The sequence below is a fragment of the Phycodurus eques genome, chromosome 18, assembly GCF_024500275.1.
Source record: "Phycodurus eques isolate BA_2022a chromosome 18, UOR_Pequ_1.1, whole genome shotgun sequence".
Taxonomy (NCBI): domain Eukaryota; kingdom Metazoa; phylum Chordata; class Actinopteri; order Syngnathiformes; family Syngnathidae; genus Phycodurus; species Phycodurus eques.
In genome coordinates this window covers 16202752-16219941 of record NC_084542.1, presented here as the reverse complement: position 1 = coordinate 16219941, position 17190 = coordinate 16202752, and the positions used below count along the sequence as shown (strand labels likewise).

The window sequence follows — 17190 nt, the reverse complement described above, 5'->3', positions numbered from 1 at the left end:
TCATCATGATGAATTCATTGTGAGTCCTTGTGGTGTGCAAGTGAGTGACCTGCTCACTGGATGATTATTTTTAGTTACATCATTATTATTTGAAACACAGGCAACACTATGCATTTGAGATTCCAAAATTCCATACTTATTCCAGACCCGAATTTCCAAGACTTCACGGTTAAAAAAAAAAAAAAAAAAAAAACAGCCCAAAAAAACCATCGAAGAATTTGTGACATTTCAAAAAAATAGATTAGTATCATCCTGATTATATATAGCAAAATCATGGAGCTCCTGCATAATGAACCCATCAAAGTCCTGTAATCCTGTTTCGAAACCCTACTTTGAAACCCTAACCCTGTTTTGAAGCCCTACATTGAAACCGTAACCCGGTTTCAAAACCCTTCATTAAAACCCTAATCCTGTTTTGAAACCGTAATTTGAAACCCTAACCCTGTTTTCGAAACCCTACTTTGAAACCCTGACCCTGTTTGAAGCAAGAATATCCATTTTTTTTATTGACTGTTATTGAAAATACAAAAAATATACACACAGTGCACACGAGTTTACACGAAAGAGGACGTCAAGTACAAGGATAACAAAATCGTCATGGAGACCACGGACCCTTACAGTGAATGTTGAGGGACCTCCTGGACCACAATGTCCAAATGGAGTGAAGGGAGCTCATGGAGAGCAGGGACCTCGGGGAGTCAACGTGGGTTTGACCCCGTGCTGACCTCTTGGCGAGTAGGCCTTGGAGAAAACAAATAGGAAAGAAATGTTGAGGTCAATTCTATTGTCAAATAATGTTTGAATTATTTTTATTTTGTTGGAAAGAATGAAGGAGTTGTTGTTTCTGCTGAGTCAGTATCAACACGTGTAGCTGTGTGTGTGTGCACGCGTGTCAACGTATCATGGCCATATTGAAGTGCGCCAGGAGCGACGGAGACACCTGAACGCATCGTGGCCATTTAAAGCGGTACACACCTCACCGCGGCTCGTCTGCTCGGCTCACAACGGGCGGGCGGACCGTCAGTCCACTTCTCGGTCATCTTCAAGGTCATCTTCACCTGAAAGACAACACACACACACACACTCAATATAAATATATATACTGTATATAAATATACAGTGGTGCCTTGAGATACACGGTTAAATCATCAAATCATCTTTACCTACGGAAATGAAAGGAAATGCCCTTAATCCATTCTGCCAAAAGAAAAATACTATTTTTGTAATGTGTTTTTTAAGAGAAAAATAACACTGTAATATTGAACTTTATAAAAAAAAAATATGTTAAACGTTCAACGGTTTCTTCCAGTTTTTTTTACTTCAATTTAAGTGACATTGTTCTCCGCCTTATGGTGTGCCCGCCTTGGGCACTGGGGGCAGTATGATACAAATACGCATATACAGTACACACGGTCACACCTCCTCAGTAAGCTGAAGTTGTAGTATTAGTTGTTTTTCACAGGGGGTACAGAATATATGCCTGTGAGCAGTGGCTGTTTGTTTTCCTCAGTAAATGCTGTTTGAGTTCACTGCCACCATACAGCGCTTGCATCTCAACATTTTACCCGCAAGTCAAAGCAAAAACTCGTCCGAACGACGATTCATATCTGGAAAAACACGTTAAGTCGGGTCACTCGTATCTCAAGGCACCACTTGTGTCGCAAGGCGTAATGTCGAGCGTGCACAAACTGCGTCGGAAGTGGAGGTCGTTCAACATGTCTGCGACGTCGTCCACGTCGATGACAAAATGGTTCATGTTGTCGAAGGAAAGATGCGGTCGCAGCATGTTGGCGTCGCGAGCGCACGCCGACATCCTGATAACACACACACACACTTAGAGTTGTACACTATACACAACACATTGGCATGCGTCTACTGGATGACAGCAAGAACACATGCAACAGGAAAGTTGTAATTGCGAGATGTCATTGTAGCATACACACAAATACATGCACATCACACGTCACAACTACGCGATACAATAGAACACGCAACTTACTTCTCCAGTATGACAGTGACATTCTGTGCGAAAGATAGAAACGAAAGTATCATTAGGACAAAAGTATTGGGATCTACAAAAGTATTGGGACGCCACAAGGACAACAAGTAATGGTGAGGACAGAAATTTGGGGATGCCACAAAGACAAAAGTATTGGGACACGACTGGAGTCTTACTGCTTTGAATGTGACTCAGAAAGATGGATGGATGGATGGCTATATATTTAGAAGACTGGCCTGGATGAAGACTGCGGCGTGCGTGTGGTCGGCGGCGTGCACGGCCGTCTCCACCAGCTGCCTCCTGTCCTCCAGCCTCTGTCCGTGCTCGCCGATGAGGCGCCGTATACGCTGCAGTTCTTCGTCCTGCTCTCTGGTGATCACGCCCACTAGCTCCTGCTTGCGCTCGTCCAAGATGGCCGTAAGCGTCTCGAACTGGCTGGCGATTTCATCCCGGCGATGACAAGCGTTCTCCTGAGGACGGACGGCAAACTCGCTGTGCCGGATGTCATTAAGGCTAAATATATATAGTGGCGCCTCGAGATAAGAGTGACCTGACATATCGTCCGGACGATTCTTTTCCTTTGATTTGCGAGCAAAAATTTGAGACTGCAGGGAACTCAGCTCAATTCACAACAAGCTGCAGTTTGGTAGATAGTGAACAATTCTTCACAAAAGAGGATTACATGTGTATTTAAAACAACCACATAGTAACCCTGGCACTAGCTTAATGCTAACGCATAATGGGAAACATCATAGAGTTGCTAACGAACGCTAATGTGTTAAGTGTTATAAACCTTTAAGCAACGGATATTTGAACCTAAACAGTTGGGCGACACGTTGACAAACAATATAACAATACTCACAGGCACATACACTTTATCCTCTGGAAAAATACAACTAATGTTACTGCAGCAACACTATACATTTTGCATTTTCTTTGAGAGGCTGGAACCGAGTAGTAGCATTTCCATTTATTTCAATAGGAAAGCTGATTTGCGATACGGGTGTTCTGAGATATGAGCGTGGTCACGAAACAAATTAAACTCATATCTCACGGCGCCACCTTAGAGGACCTGCCGCAAATAGCGGAAATGAAGCGAAAATAATTAGGCCCCGCCTCTTAAAGGCGTATAGATAGCACACAAACTGCAATAGGCACAATATGCTTGCAATTGTGTGTGTGTGTGTGTTACCTGGACGGCGTTGCACACTCCCTCCATGTGTGTGATGGCAGCCTGGATGTTGTCATTGTTGGCGACCAGTCCGGCAATGCTGTCGCTCAATTCCGTCTGCAAACATTTCACCAAAAAGTTCACACATTTTATTATCACTTCGCCCCCTAGAGGACAATCAATATATATACGGTTGTTCTCATGACGCTCGTCGTTGAGTTGTGCATCTTCAGCTCCATTTCAGACTGAGAGAATCAGATGGCGGCCAAATGTCAACATGGCCATCTGCGCACACACACACACACACACACACACACACACACACACACACAAACTTTTTTGTCTTTGTGTGACTCAACTGCTTAAAAATGACTTCATCACCACTGACCTTCACACTTGTTTTACACCTTCATGTTGAGGCACATTGGTCATCTTTTTTTTTTTTTCCAAAGAAAATTTCAGTTACTCATCCTGTGTGTGGAGTGGCGAGTGGTGTCCTTCAGGGCTGCATCCTCAGACCACTGCAATTCTCTCAGGTACCTCTTTTCCACTGAGGTCCTTCCCTTTCATGGCTGGGTTTTCCCATAAAAATCTGCATGTTCTTTTGTTTTCTATGATCGATCGCAACAAGACTGCAGGACAAGAGTTGGAAAAAGAGCTGGGAGGGGGAGTGTCCCTATTATGTCTAATTTTGTTCGATAGTGTCCCCTGTTCTGTCCCATCATTTTCCATCGTGTCCCATAATGTCCCCTTTTAAGTCCCATTTTGTCCTATCATGTGGGAAATGTGGAGTGGCACTTTGGGACGGTTCATAAAAGCAATGACACTAACTTCTCTCTCTAAAATCACAGCAGCCATTTTTTTTCAGGGCTGACTTCCAATTCCCCCCCCTATTGTGTCCCGTTGTGTATATTTGTCACCTTGAGTCTGATGTAGACGCTGCTGAGTGGCGCCACGTCACACTCTTTGTGGCGCCCAAACACTTTGCACATGGAGCACGTCGGCGTTTGACAGGACAAGCAGTAGATGTTGATCTTCTCGTCCTCGTGCTCCTCGCACGTCAGCGACTCTGGCTTGACGCTCGACGGCCTGTCCGCGTAGGAAGAAGTCACAGGTGAGCTCAAGCTGCTTTTGAAAACCTTCCCAGTTTTAGTAGCCTTTATTTTAATATATTGAACGCCCATAAAAAGAGGGAACATTTGGTATTATTTTCAAGACACTACTTTGTAGCTTCAGTCTGCTGTAAAAAAGATTAAACCCACAAATATGTCAAAATATGTAATAACAGATACTGTACACTATTGTTCAATTCAATTTTGATGATATACAATTTCTTAGATGTTTAATTGGCCTGGCGGCTTATATGCGCATTTAAGATGATGAAAAGTACATTTGAATAAATTTGATGTGTCATGCACGGCCCATGAGAACAATCCCGTCTATTATGGGATGGCAGTGACCATCTGCAAACACAGTCAGCGTGAACGTGACACGCACACAAACACACACATTATCATCACAATGTGACTACTACTGCATGCGCGCACACACACACTCACAACTGAAGCCTATTTTACACTTTCACAATGTTTACATGTTTATTACACAATCTTTACAGTGTGTTTCTTCCAACCAACATATTTTTTGTCACCCGTTAAGCTATAGCTGTTGTTCATGACACACACAGTTGTTCATGACATATTATATTACAACAATACTTTCATTTTAATTTTGAATTTAAATTTATCTGACATGTAATCACATTTTTCTTCTTGTCTGAAAAACAAACATAGGGTGGACAATTTATTTTCACATTTAAAAAAAATATATATATTATTATTATCTGTATAGTCGCTATATATTGTCTGAGCTCTTTGTTTGCAGTGCTTATTCATTCCCCGAAAATGAACAATGAGAAAAACATTGTTTTTCAAGAGAAAAATATTGTTTATTTATCTGCCAAATTCATGTCCAGTCACATTTAGTTGTTTATGTTAAATCAGATCAAAAGTTCAGTCCAAAAGAAGGATTCTTTTTTGGGAGGGTAATAATCTCAATGATTCTCCGGTGCATTAAATATCATCTTTCAAAAAGTACTGCTAACAGTGTTGATGAATGACATTGAAAACAAAATAGGGTAAAATGCTGACCTCTTGTGGTTATATTTGTTATTACAACTAACTAACGTGCAGGATTGATCATTGTATTATTTATTTACTTTATTCAACAGGAGTATTATGTTTTATTATTATTATTATTATTATTACTATGTTTGTGATTAGTTTTAGTTCAGTAGTTTTACAACCCTTGCAGTTGTTATTTTTATCTATTTTTTGCTTCTTTTTAGACTTCACCATGACAATTGAGAATGTGAGTCATTTTACTTACATTTATTGAATTACTTTAAGAATCTGAGTAGTTATACTTGACTTACGTTTTTATTTTATATACTTCTTTTGACACTATGACAGTTGAAAAGAATGTGAGTCGTTTGACTTTATTTGAAGCCGTTGCTCGAGGAGCTGACCTGGAGGCCTGGTTTCTGCGGTACACGTCGATGATGTTCTCCACCAGCAGGTTCCTCTGCAGACCGTAGACTCCGTGGCGGTCCAGGACCACTTCGTGGCGACACGACGGACAGCGGAAGAGACTTCCCACGCCGGACGAGCTGCGCGACTGCCACGACGGGTTGGACGACTGCGACACGGCAGCAAAGAGAAAAACACATCAGCGCTACAGCACTTTCATCATTAACATTGTACGATAAAACTAAACATGACCTGAGTGAGGAAAAGCGGTATAAAGGAAGGAAGGATGGCTGGATGGATGGACAGATGGACTAAAACTTCGGGTTGGCCGACACGGCGTTAAAATAAAAGCTCAGGTTTTTTTCCCACAAAAGTCTGAATTTCAATTTGAATTGATTTTCTTCCCCCTTCACTTACAGAAAAAAATGACAATAACATTATTTTAAACAAGGTTTGCTCTGTGTTTTTTTTTTGCTTTGAAATATTTTTTTCCCAGCATTAACGTGCATTAACTTCCATAGAAAAATGTGAAATGTTGCATCAAAAAAAATTATACAATATATATGTATCATAAATAGCTGTTTGTTTTGCAGAAAGAGGCAGACTGTTCAAAAACTCTATATGAATATATACGGAGGTGCCTTGAGACACGAGTGACCTGACTTATGCAGGTTTTTCTTTATAGATGCAAAACAAAAAAAATAAACTTAAAACAAAGACAATAATACGCCAATGAATAGAACCAAATGTGGGAGTGTTAGAACGCTTTAAAAATATTTTAAAAATCTTTTTAAGGTCATATCGGCCAGCCCTACAATAAAGTCAAAGAAGCAGTTCGTCTTGAGGCACTTTTGTTGCTTTGATAAAGGCTGGGTGAGTTTTATGAGTTGGTCAAAGCGAAGGGAAGCGGTGACTCGCCTGGAAGACGTCATTGGCGCACTTCCTGCAGAGGTTGTGCTGGCAGGGCAGGATGACGACGGGCTTGGAGAACATCTCAAGGCAGACGGGACACAGCAGCTGCTTCTGGAGGTTCTCCATGTTCCATCCTCCGCCGCCCGTCGAGCCGCGACCCGCCGGCTGAAGGCCAAAGTTCATCAAACGCTGGCCGAGTCACAAACACAACAAGGAGAAGGAGAAGAAGTTTCCTGAAGATTTCAGAGGGGAATTCAAGTTCACCCAACTGCCTGTCCCTTGTTTCCACTGCCCCACCGTGCTGTGTAAAGACCCCCCAGACCTCCAAAGTTGCTGACTGACTGACTGTTTCTATTCTGAGCTGCTGTGTTTGTTGTGGATTGTGTTACTACCAAAAGCACATTCCAGTGCAAGTCCAAGTCCAGGCGTGGAACAAACGTCAGAGTGGCTTGGTGAAGAGGAGAGCTGCTGTGTGTGTGTGTATGTGTGTGTGTGTGTGTGTGTGTAGGGGGGATTTCGGGAACTCGTCCCAGCCATTTTGAAGAACATGAATCATACATTTGAATAAACCTTACTGGATAAACACTTTTTTAAGCCTCTTATTGAGCATCATATTTGAACTAGAAGGCTAAGCTAGCAGGTTAGGCTACTTACTAGCTTGTAGCCTAGAAGGCTACACTGATCAATACTTTTTTTTTTTTGTCGGACTAAAATAAATTTTTGTGAAATATTTACGTTAAATACTGTAGATGGTATAGTTCTTGTTATTGGTAAACTTGACTAACGATAACATTCCATGTTAATATTTTGGTAATTTCTACTAGCTACTTTTAAGCTAGTAGACTAGCAGGCTTGCACGTCCTTGTTACCAACATTTTATTTGTCAGACAATAATCACTTTTTTTTTTTTTGTTAAATAGTTACATTAAATCATTGTTTTAGTTCCAGTTATTGTTGAAATTTTGACGAAAGAACACTCCTTGTTAATATTTGGACGCAAATACTAGTTAATTATTAGCTCGGAGTCACTTGCTTTTTAACATCTGCTGTCTTTTTTTGTTAGTCTAAAATCGATTTGATGTTACAGTTGCTGCAATTGCTGACATTTTGAATAAAGACGACGTTCAGTAAATATTTTGCATCCTCTATTTGCTACATATAAGGTAGTAACCTAGTAGGCTTCGACTTTAGCCAATGCAAGTATTTTTTGTTCAACTAAAACAAGTTTGACGTTAAATAGTTGTCATATAGAAAACGGGTATGACTCAAGTCAACCCCAAAATTAATAAATCAATTAAGTAATTAAATAAATAAAATACAAACCAGTTACCAAGTTGCAATTTAAAGCTGAATGGAACCAGAATACGTTTTAAAAGCTGTCAGTCAAGACGAGTTATAACAAATCAAAAAATATATGCATTGGTGAAAAGGATCCAGTCACTTCCTGCTAGCACAGCCGACCTCCATTAACCTGCTAGCAACAAAGAAATAAGCTGTTGGTTAATGGACACCATTAAGAACACTCAGCTACTAATAGGATTAGTACACTATTTGTAAACTTGTTGGCCAGTAAAACCACAACCCACTTTCAAATAATGTCAAAGAGGTAAGCAGAGCATTAGTTTCCGATAATAATATTGTACGGCTAAATTGTCAACGTGGGGTATTTGCGCCACAGTGCTGCGTTCATTGACCAGTGGAATTCTGTGGCTTGGTGATGAAATGCTGCACCCACCAGTGTTGATACAAAGGAGTATATGAAGCTAAATTCCAATTATTTTTAATCCTTGGAGTATTTTGACAAAAGAAAAAAAATGCATGACTCATTTAAAACCGGTGCAATTGATAAATAATTTACACAAGCAATATTTAAATATAGATTTACAAAATTACCTTAATCAATAGTTTGGGCGAGTTTGTTGTTTGGCATGACAAATGAACTGAAAACAGAGGAAAATGGAAGAGGCGCCACCTGCAGACTAGGAGGTGAAAGACACACACGCAAAAAATAAAATAAAAGAAACAGTACTGTACAAAAAACGGACATTAATTATCAAGGAAGAAATTTAAAAATATCTTTTTTTATTTGGTCCGAATTGCAGAGCACAAACACATATGGTCAGTTTTGATCAGGTCAGCTTATCGTTTCATCTCAAAGAAATGTATACTTTTTTTTATTATTAAAGACAGATTGTCAAACTGGTTTATTATGAAGCAACATGAACAATAGCTCCAGGCTAACCCTAAACATGCTAACTGGTTAGCATACAGCTGCGTGGCAAATTTAAATCTTTTTACACATAAATTAAGAAAAAAATATTTACACTCAAAACACACATGGATAAAAATGTGTCATCAACAAATCTGTGGTTTCATGACTTATTTACAACATCCACAAAAATAAAACAGTGTCATCTTTAAAGTGGTTTGCTGATGTCGTAAACTGACTTAAAACTTGGCCATGAGAGGTACACAATCAAATTTTTTTTGTTTTTGAAATTAGGTATATTTAGACAGTTTTACCAGCAAACTTTATAATGTGCTCTTTAACAGCACAGAGACATCATGACAAAAACATTTTGAAAACATTTCTTTTCCTTCCTTTTTCCATCATGATCAAATGGCTCAATTGAAAAATGCTGGTTTGATTAGAAATTCATGATTATTTTGCATAGTGATGTTAAACCCTTTCCATTAAAATGGGACAGTCATATGGATATTATCAGATCAGTTCAGATTAGAGTCATTCCAATTATATGTTTGTCTCAAATTATTGTCAAGCCCGTCACTTCTGAAATGGTAAAAAAGACTTTTCCTCAAGTGTCTGCTGCACTTCTTGTTAAAGGCACAGCACGCTTGGGGAATTTACCAAAATGTGGCGTCAATATCAGGATGTGAAGAAAGAATTTCTTTATGGAGCAGATGGATTCATCTGATTAGAAACTAAACATAACACTTCTGTATGTAAACATGGAATGTATGGAATCGCCTTTCCAGGATAGATAAACTAAGTAACCTAAGCCATTGAAAACATGCAAATTATTAGGTCCTATTGGAATCGCTTTTATTATTCTGATGAATTTATCACTTTTCGGGAAGGACACGTCTATCATAACAGTACGCATGAATAAGTCTCAAGCACCCATGGCCGAACCTGAACAACAAGTCGTCCATTTTGGTTTGAAGTAGCCATTTCAAGCGAATTCCTGGGCTTCCCAAAAGCGAATTCGCCAAAATGAGCCCCAATCAGAAGTTAATACCCAAGACCGATGGGTGACTCTAAATTACCAAGCTGCTTTTTTTTTCTTTTCTTTTTTTGCCAACCCCATCTAACAAATGTGAGTGTCAAACTTTGTTCATTTCGAGAGTTCTCCATGAAAAAAGGGCGTGCGAGGGCCCGTTCATCACTGCCTGCAGCTTTCAATGATTTCTGTGTGTGAAATGATTGGCGCGCTGCTGTGATAATAATATTGGCAATCTGCTAGCACAGAGCTGATCGCATGACTGCTACATGGAGCTCCTGGGAGGAGACGTTGCGTTCATTTTCTTCCGTCCATCGCGGTCCATTTTAGTGGTTCAGTCAATTTGCTGGTTGATGCTTTTGTTTGCAGTAAGTGGCACAGGATGACAAAAAAAAAAAAAAAAAAAAAAAAAAAAAAATTTGCACATCTCTAAGGAACAGGAGTGCATGCATCCTGATGGAAAAAAAACAAGCCAACGGCGTCAGACTTCCCATCAGTCCCTGCTTAGCAAAAGAGGTCCGCTTCGGTTCCTCTCCGAACAGTGTCGCGTCATTTCCGGCTCATTCCTGGGATGAAGCACCGCGTGGAGATGAGATGGTGGAAGAAGGACGCAGAGGTCCACAGAAGAAGAAGAAGAAGAAGAAGAAACTTTCCTCGGTGGAGGTCCTGCATGTCAGGATCGAGGTGGTGGCCCGGTACTGGCTGCATGAGAAGGAAAGTGGCTTCCTAATAAGGAAAAAGACATTCCCATGTATCAATTAGAAAAAAAAAAAGAAAAAAGGACAGAAACAGTACAACAATTTAGGCACAACATTATTGGTACGTGGCTCATAATGAAATTAATAGTCTCTTGAAATAGGTGGAATGACAACATGCCAACAGTTGGTATGCTAACATGACTGTAGTAATATACTGCCTCCCGGTGGCCAAGGTGGGGCACACCAGAAGGAGCAGCACAATGAATTGGATTGCAGCATAAAATCATGATACACAAACTGTTTATTTCTTTACTTTCTATGTAATTATTGTATTACTCTATGTTTCTATAATATTATAGTGCTACTTTCGTTGTTAAACTATATCAAGGCATCACTGTAATAATAATAATAATAATAATAATGATGATTTTACCTTCTTGCTCGTTGATGCATGACATCCAGTGTCACCGGCCTGGGGGAGGAAAGCACATTGACTGCATTCATTAATAATTATTACATTAGCAAAGGTTTATTATGAGTCGTTAACATGCAAACATGCTTTGTCTTCTTTTTAATTAAATATTGAAGCATGTGTGTAGTGTGACATTCAGTGAGTGAAACAAGAAAGGACAAACGTGAACAATAACAAGCTCGGTTAAGGACGGGGGCGAGCAGGCGGCGGATCAGACAAACAAAAAAACGGCGGCGGCTCTTACGAGTCATTTCGACTCGGGCAAGCTCTCCCGGGGCTTCTCCTCCTCTTGCCGCTCTGTCGTCGCTGGTAGGGACGATGGCGACGCCTGGGACAGGGACTCCGGTGCCGGTGGGGGCGGCACGGGGAGCGGGATGGGCACACCTTTGCCGTCTGGGGTCTGGGCGCCCCCGCTAGACGAGGGCTGGCCTATGATTACCGCGTTGCCTGTTTTTGAGAATCAACATCAGCGACGACACGCTAACACTAATGTTTACAACAACGCGCCTTGACAATACTACATTCACACATTTATTGTAAAATAACCATTTGTAGATGAGCAGGATAAATAGTATATGAGTAAAGTTGTTGATTTGTTATCTCTGTTGTCTAATTTTGTAAGGCACAAATCTTTATCCGGTGACTCTCGTTCAAAGTTGGACGTGCGAAGTAGCTCCTCCTCTATGCAACTGATAGGACCGAGGTGGGGCAGAACATTCCGGCGCCCCGAGCTGGCCGACTTCACATCCGACTGTCGCGGCTATACACTTATAGAGACATATACGATACACTTCCGCGTTCCATGATGCCATGTCAGCTTTACATCTCATTGCACCTCTGCAGTTATATAACATACAAATATACTGCACAGGACAACGCTCACCGCTGTTCTGCTCCGCCTTGATCTGCTCCTCCAGGTCCTCGGGGTCCACGTACTGGTAGCTGTCGTCCTCGTCGGGTGGCTTGCACTTGCCGCAGCAGAGGCAGCAGCAGCAGCAGCAACAGCAGCAGCTGAACAGCGTGCAGCACAGCACCAGCGCCTGCACCCAACGCATTATTATTTTTTTTTTCTCACCATTTCAGTTTTCCTGATTCCAGGATTTTTTTTTTTCCTCTCAGTCGGGCGTCCCTACCAACTATAAGAACTTGAGCACCTTCGTTCGCATCAGCGGTTAGCTGGCGCAATTGCGACATGCAGTTAGCTAGCGAGCTAAGCCTGTGCCCCGAAAATGCATGTTCCCTTCAGATAGTCCGGTGGCATGGCCACTGTTAGAGCGCCTCGTTGTCGCGGCGTGGAAAAACCCAGTGATGTCTTATCAGATCTGGTTTCGAGTGTATTGTAAAACGGCTGCTCTCCAAGCAGCAAATTAAGGTGCCATCTTCAGCCATCTGTTCACTTTGCCACATCCAATATGGCAGCGATGTCAATGTACGCTCCAGCGCTCAAAGAGGTGTCCGTCTATGTATACAAGTCTATGGCGACTAGTACCCACCTGGAACCACCACTTGGACATGAGGAAGTAGTACTTGACGCTCTCCTCTCCAAACTGCTCGGACACATAGAGGCCCATGGAGCCGTACTGGTCGTAGATCTTCCTCTTTGTGTCATCGTTGAGGATGGAGTTGGCATTGTTGATTTCCTTGAACTTCTCCGCCGCCTCCGGGTTGTCCGGGTTCTTGTCCGGGTGGTACTTCAGCGCCAACTTCCTGCCGGGCCAGGGAGGGAAGGAAGTGTTTGAAGTTAGGGTTCCTGATCAGAGATAGGGTCTCAATCCCTGGATAAGAGTTTCAAACGAGGCTTGGCGTTTAAAGTCAGGGTTTTAAACAAGGTTAGGCTTTCAAAGTAGGATTTAAAATGAGTGTTTTGAAGTAGATTATGAAATGATGGTTTCAAGACAAGGTTCGAGTTTCAAAGTAGGCTTGAAAGCCAGGGATAGGATATATATGAAAAAAAAACATTTTAGAATGAAGGTTTTCAAGTAGGTTTTGAAATTAGGGTTATAAGTAAGGGTTGGGATTTCAAAGTAGGGTTTGAAATTAGCGTTTTTCAAGCCAGGTCAACTCCAACCCATATTTGAAACCCTAATCCTTTCCGATTGCGGTACGCAGCGTCGCGGCATTAAGCCGAATCTCTTGTGTGAAAGAGAAACTTGATACGAGCGCTCACCTGTAGGCTTTCTTGATGTCCTCAGCCGAGGCCCCTTTCTCCAGTCCTAACACCTGGTAGACGCTCTCCCCCGCCGTGGACATCTTCCTCTGGGGCCGCGGCGCATGGGCGTGGGCGTTGGCGTTGGGGTCAACCATGGCTCACCTCCGCTCTGCACAAAACAACAGCATCCAAAGTAACAGGTCAGTCGCACAACTCAAGTAAATTGATTTTATTGATTCATTCGTATTATTTTTCTGCAGCTTATGTTCTTGGAGGCGCATCACCGCTGATGTGCAAACGCCATAGACAGGCTAACGAGTACCATCAGTGTCGCAGAGTTATATAACCCTTTAAGCCACAGACATCTGAACACGAAAGGTGAAGCAGCAAGTACATGGGTCATATAACAATAATCACGGGCATATATTCTTTATCCTCTGCGAAGAACGACTGATATTACTGCCGTACTGAGGAGCTGAGACCGACGCCATACACAGAATATCTGTGTCTGTATTATACACACACACACACACACACACACGTGTGCGCGAAGGAGACGCGTAATGGCCATTGATTTGAAGTAAAAATGTGGCAAAAACGTTTTTGTTTTTTTTCCCCATTCTGTTTACTTATGTCATTGCTGCATGATGTTGCGAATGTAAATTTTATACAGTGGTATTTTTCTTTGGAAAAAAAACACATTACAAACATTTTGGTTGTTTTTTGGGGGGCGGCTGGAACTGATTCGTGGCATTTCCATTCATTTCGACATTTGAGGCAAGTTTTAACCTGCAAGCGTGGTCACAGAACAAATTAAACTTGTGTCCAGATAACTAACGCGAGCGGAGTCCTTTTCCGCATTATTTTGCGCATGACGAGAGCCCAGTGGAAGGCAATCGCCGAGTCAATTGCCAAAAACATGGTGCCCATTTATACATTACTACAAATGATTTCTCGTTCCATTATTTACAAGCACGACATGTTTTGCAGTGAGCGTCACGGATACAGCCCTTGCAATGGATGTCGTTACGCTACGCAACTAGTGAAGTAGCCACTGAGTGGACCATGGTAACCTTCACACACACACACACACACACACACACATGCGCACACACACACAGACAGACAGACACACACATACACACACACACACACACGCACGCAGGCACACACGGGTCATTAAGCAAAGACGATTACATTTTGCTGACCTCTCACATTACGAGCAAGTGGATCAGAGTCTGGACACAAGGACGCAAACGAACACACATGCACGCACAGTCCCAAATGTACAGAAATACTACCCACATAAACTTACATAAATATTGCACACATATAAACTGTTGCTGCACAGAGCATGTCTTTAACATCCTGTTTATTTGACTATTAAGTCAACGGCGCTGGGAACTGTGTGCATTCCTAAAGGCAAAAAAAAAAACAACGACGACAACAACACAAAAAAAGATGTCATTAATCCAGACGAGTGGCGCTGGAAGGCACGGGCCGCTTCGGGTCAACCGACGGCACTACGAAAGCGTGTGAAGCGTAATTACAAAGAGAGACGAGAGCTCAGGAAATCCGCCGTTTTAAATCGGGCATGTCGGAAACGTGCACGCCCAGATGGTGGCGCTCACCGACACCCGCTACTGATGTACACCAGCTAATTACTATTCATGTGTACTTACTACTACGTCCAAGTTACTGCTACTAATATGGAGGCAATATGAATTTGCACCAACTAATCAGACAGCGAGATGAGAGCAGTGTTTTTGTCTGTGGTTGTCTTGAGTCTTTTGAACATTTGTGCATCTAAGTATAGCTCCTCTTCAAAAGCACGGGGGGTGGGGGGAGTATAAAAAGGCAAGATTTTTAGAACTAAACCTCAAAACCTTCCAATCCCTTTAAATGAATGCAATTGCAAAGGCCTTCGCTGAACGCACACGCAACAACAACAACAACAAAGGGATGCAAGCTATACTATTTTCAAGACAGTTTAAGCTTCGAGTTGTATTTCCGGTGGAGCAAGGAGCAGTTTGGAAGTCTTCTGCAGCGACATCTCGCGACATAATTTGTTCTAATTTGTCACAAAGTTCCAGATAGTGGAACGCCGCATTCATGATGATTTCCTCCATTTTCCCTTTTTTCGTTGACAGTACAAGTCCGCCAAAATGACACTCAGAAATCACTCCGCCAGCCCCTCTCCGTGTTCGGTGCTTTCCGACGTCACCGCGACGCCGCTCTCGAATAGAACTCTTTTCTAGGCGGGGGCTCGGCGCGACGAATGCCCTCTGCACTTGCCGCGCCAGTCCGTGGTCCCGCCCGCTCAGCACATACACAATGAATGTGTTCGTTGACGGCACGCTGTGTGTTGCCAAGTGCAGTGTGGAAAGGCATTAAGCCCTAACACAAACTAATGTGTGTGTATGTATTTTAAAGGTCTGGAAAGTGGATGTCATCCACTATCAATTCTATACAGGTAAGTACCTTCACTTGCCACTTCGTGAGGTACACAGTCAAAAGACCGCATTGTTATAATTTCAACTGGGAGTGGCATTAAACAGCTTGAGGCCTCTTGTTTGAACAAGTGCTCGCGAGCTTCCTAACTGCAGCTTGTTGTGAAGAGAATTGAGGTTACTGCCTGCGAGGTTACAATCGGGGCACAATGCTTGCTGCCGGCTTCGCCCTTATTAGATGGCGCGTTATGATTATGTCGATGCCATTAAAAGAAGGAAACTGGGAACATTCCACGTGACCTTTGGAGCATATCGTTGTCAGACCGCGATCGTCGCCGTGCTGTCAATAATTGTCGCGGCGCAGAAGTGACGCCGCGTGATTGTCGCCCTTGTCCTTGCCTGGCTAGAACTAATCCTCCGGCTAATGTTAATCTCCCCGCACGTTGACAATTAACTACTTTCTATTATTCCACTTGACAACAAAACAGTGTCGGTGAGAACGTCGCTGCCAGGAATACAATGGATGAAATAAAAGAAAAGGCGAATATTCACGTCCTGGTGCGTTCAACGACAAGCGAGCTGGTAACAGCAATTCGAGTTGTACGGCCAAACCGCGTTACAATTGTTTAACAATTTAACATTCGCTCATCTTCTATGTGCTGTAAACCCGTCACGAATGTCATTCAAATGTGCTTTCAAGACCAACACGAGCATCGTCTTTAATTCGGCGCACATCTAAACGGTATTCGGGTTCACATGTTCTTCAACCTTTCTTCTCACGGAGTAACTTCAAATTACTACATGGACGGTGCACCGAAACGCAACCAAAGGGATGTTTGACAACGCCTCAAATAAAACCAAAGTAATCGTCACTTTGTGCGATTAATAGCAAACCGAGTCATATTTCTTTTTGAATCGAATAGGCCTCCGCTCGGCCGATTAGCAGCATGCTAACGAGTGTGTTACCTGATGCTAACTGAACGCGGTGTGTCTCGCCGGGATGCTAACTGGATCATCTGGTTTAGCGTCCGGACCCCGAGTCATGGGCTCGGTACCGCGCGGGGGACGTCAGCCGGGGTCGAGTCGTTCATGTGGCGGCGGCGGTGGCGCCGCTAGCCGAACCGCGCCGGTGTAATCGCAGCTCGCTCTCAAGATCTTTCCAGGGAATGACGTCGGACCGCCGCCGTGACGCGTTCAATGTCACAACGGGAAAGTTCGTCATCTGTCGCAACGTCCCCGCGCGTCGCCGGAAATGAATCAATAAAAGAAATGAATAATAAAATAAGGACATAAAACAGCCCGGTAAGAGATTAAAATTAATTAAAACATCGAATCTATTATATTTTTTACATTAAAAAAAAAAAAAAAAAAAACTCCACATTTTTTGGTTACGTTTTCCACAAAGGAAAATAGCACTGTTGTAAAATATAACTGGCGACCAGTCCAGGGTGTATCCCGCCTCGCGCTCGACGTCAGTCGGGATAGACTCCGGCTCACTCGGCATGCTATTTACAACATAGGCTTCAGGAAATGGATGTATATTATTAAGCATAAAAACTAAACTGCGTC

At 42.5% G+C, this 17190-nt stretch overlaps 2 protein-coding genes across 5 annotated transcripts; both read right to left on the bottom strand.

Annotated features, from left to right (window-relative positions):
* Positions 1 to 257: 257 nt before the first annotated feature.
* Positions 258 to 7072, bottom strand: trim54 (tripartite motif containing 54). Of its 3 annotated transcripts, XM_061704164.1 has the most exons (9): positions 6617 to 7072; positions 5698 to 5867; positions 4091 to 4259; positions 3192 to 3287; positions 2236 to 2469; positions 2000 to 2022; positions 1690 to 1814; positions 976 to 1058; positions 258 to 741 (listed from the first exon to the last, which is right to left on the bottom strand). In XM_061704164.1, the coding sequence occupies exons 1-8, from the start codon at positions 6791 to 6793 to the stop codon at positions 1021 to 1023; spliced, it is 1032 nt and encodes a 343-aa protein (XP_061560148.1). In that variant the 5' UTR covers positions 6794 to 7072; the 3' UTR covers positions 258 to 741; positions 976 to 1020. The 3 variants fall into 3 exon arrangements, 2 of the variants coding, with proteins under 2 accessions (XP_061560148.1, XP_061560147.1); XM_061704163.1 differs by lacking the exon at positions 258 to 741 and having other exon boundaries at positions 981 to 1814; XR_009770300.1 differs by lacking the exons at positions 258 to 741; positions 976 to 1058 and having other exon boundaries at positions 1762 to 1814; positions 2176 to 2469.
* A 1302-nt stretch (positions 7073 to 8374) lies between these two features.
* On the bottom strand, positions 8375 to 16805 carry dnajc5ga (DnaJ (Hsp40) homolog, subfamily C, member 5 gamma a). 2 transcript variants are annotated; one of them, XM_061704875.1, is made up of 7 exons: positions 16588 to 16805; positions 13190 to 13340; positions 12516 to 12729; positions 11906 to 12062; positions 11267 to 11469; positions 10984 to 11022; positions 8375 to 10578 (listed from the first exon to the last, which is right to left on the bottom strand). In XM_061704875.1, exons 2-5 carry the CDS (start codon positions 13324 to 13326, stop codon positions 11270 to 11272), a joined length of 708 nt encoding a protein of 235 aa, XP_061560859.1. In that variant the 5' UTR covers positions 13327 to 13340; positions 16588 to 16805; the 3' UTR covers positions 8375 to 10578; positions 10984 to 11022; positions 11267 to 11269. The 2 variants fall into 2 exon arrangements, with proteins under 2 accessions (XP_061560859.1, XP_061560860.1); XM_061704876.1 differs by lacking the exon at positions 11267 to 11469.
* Between the last annotated feature and the right edge of the window lie 385 nt (positions 16806 to 17190).

Bases quoted from the DNA above. Each gene is read 5' to 3' on its own strand.
- trim54 (XM_061704163.1), bottom strand. From the start codon at position 6,793: ATGAACTTTGGCCTTCAGCCGGCGGGTCGCGGCTCGACGGGCGGCGGA. The intron at 5,868-6,616 runs GCGAGTCACCGC...GCCGTGTCGCAG, and splicing joins GCGCCAATGACGTCTTCCAG to TCGTCCAACCCGTCGTGGCA. The intron at 3,288-4,090 runs GTGACAAATATA...AAATGTTTGCAG, and splicing joins GCGTCTACATCAGACTCAAG to ACGGAATTGAGCGACAGCAT.
- dnajc5ga (XM_061704875.1), bottom strand. From the start codon at position 13,326: ATGGTTGACCCCAACGCCAACGCCCACGCCCATGCGCCGCGGCCCCAG. The intron at 12,730-13,189 runs GTGAGCGCTCGT...CTGGCCCGGCAG, and splicing joins GACATCAAGAAAGCCTACAG to GAAGTTGGCGCTGAAGTACC. The intron at 11,470-11,905 runs GTGAGCGTTGTC...TCTCAAAAACAG, and splicing joins CAAGGCGGAGCAGAACAGCG to GCAACGCGGTAATCATAGGC.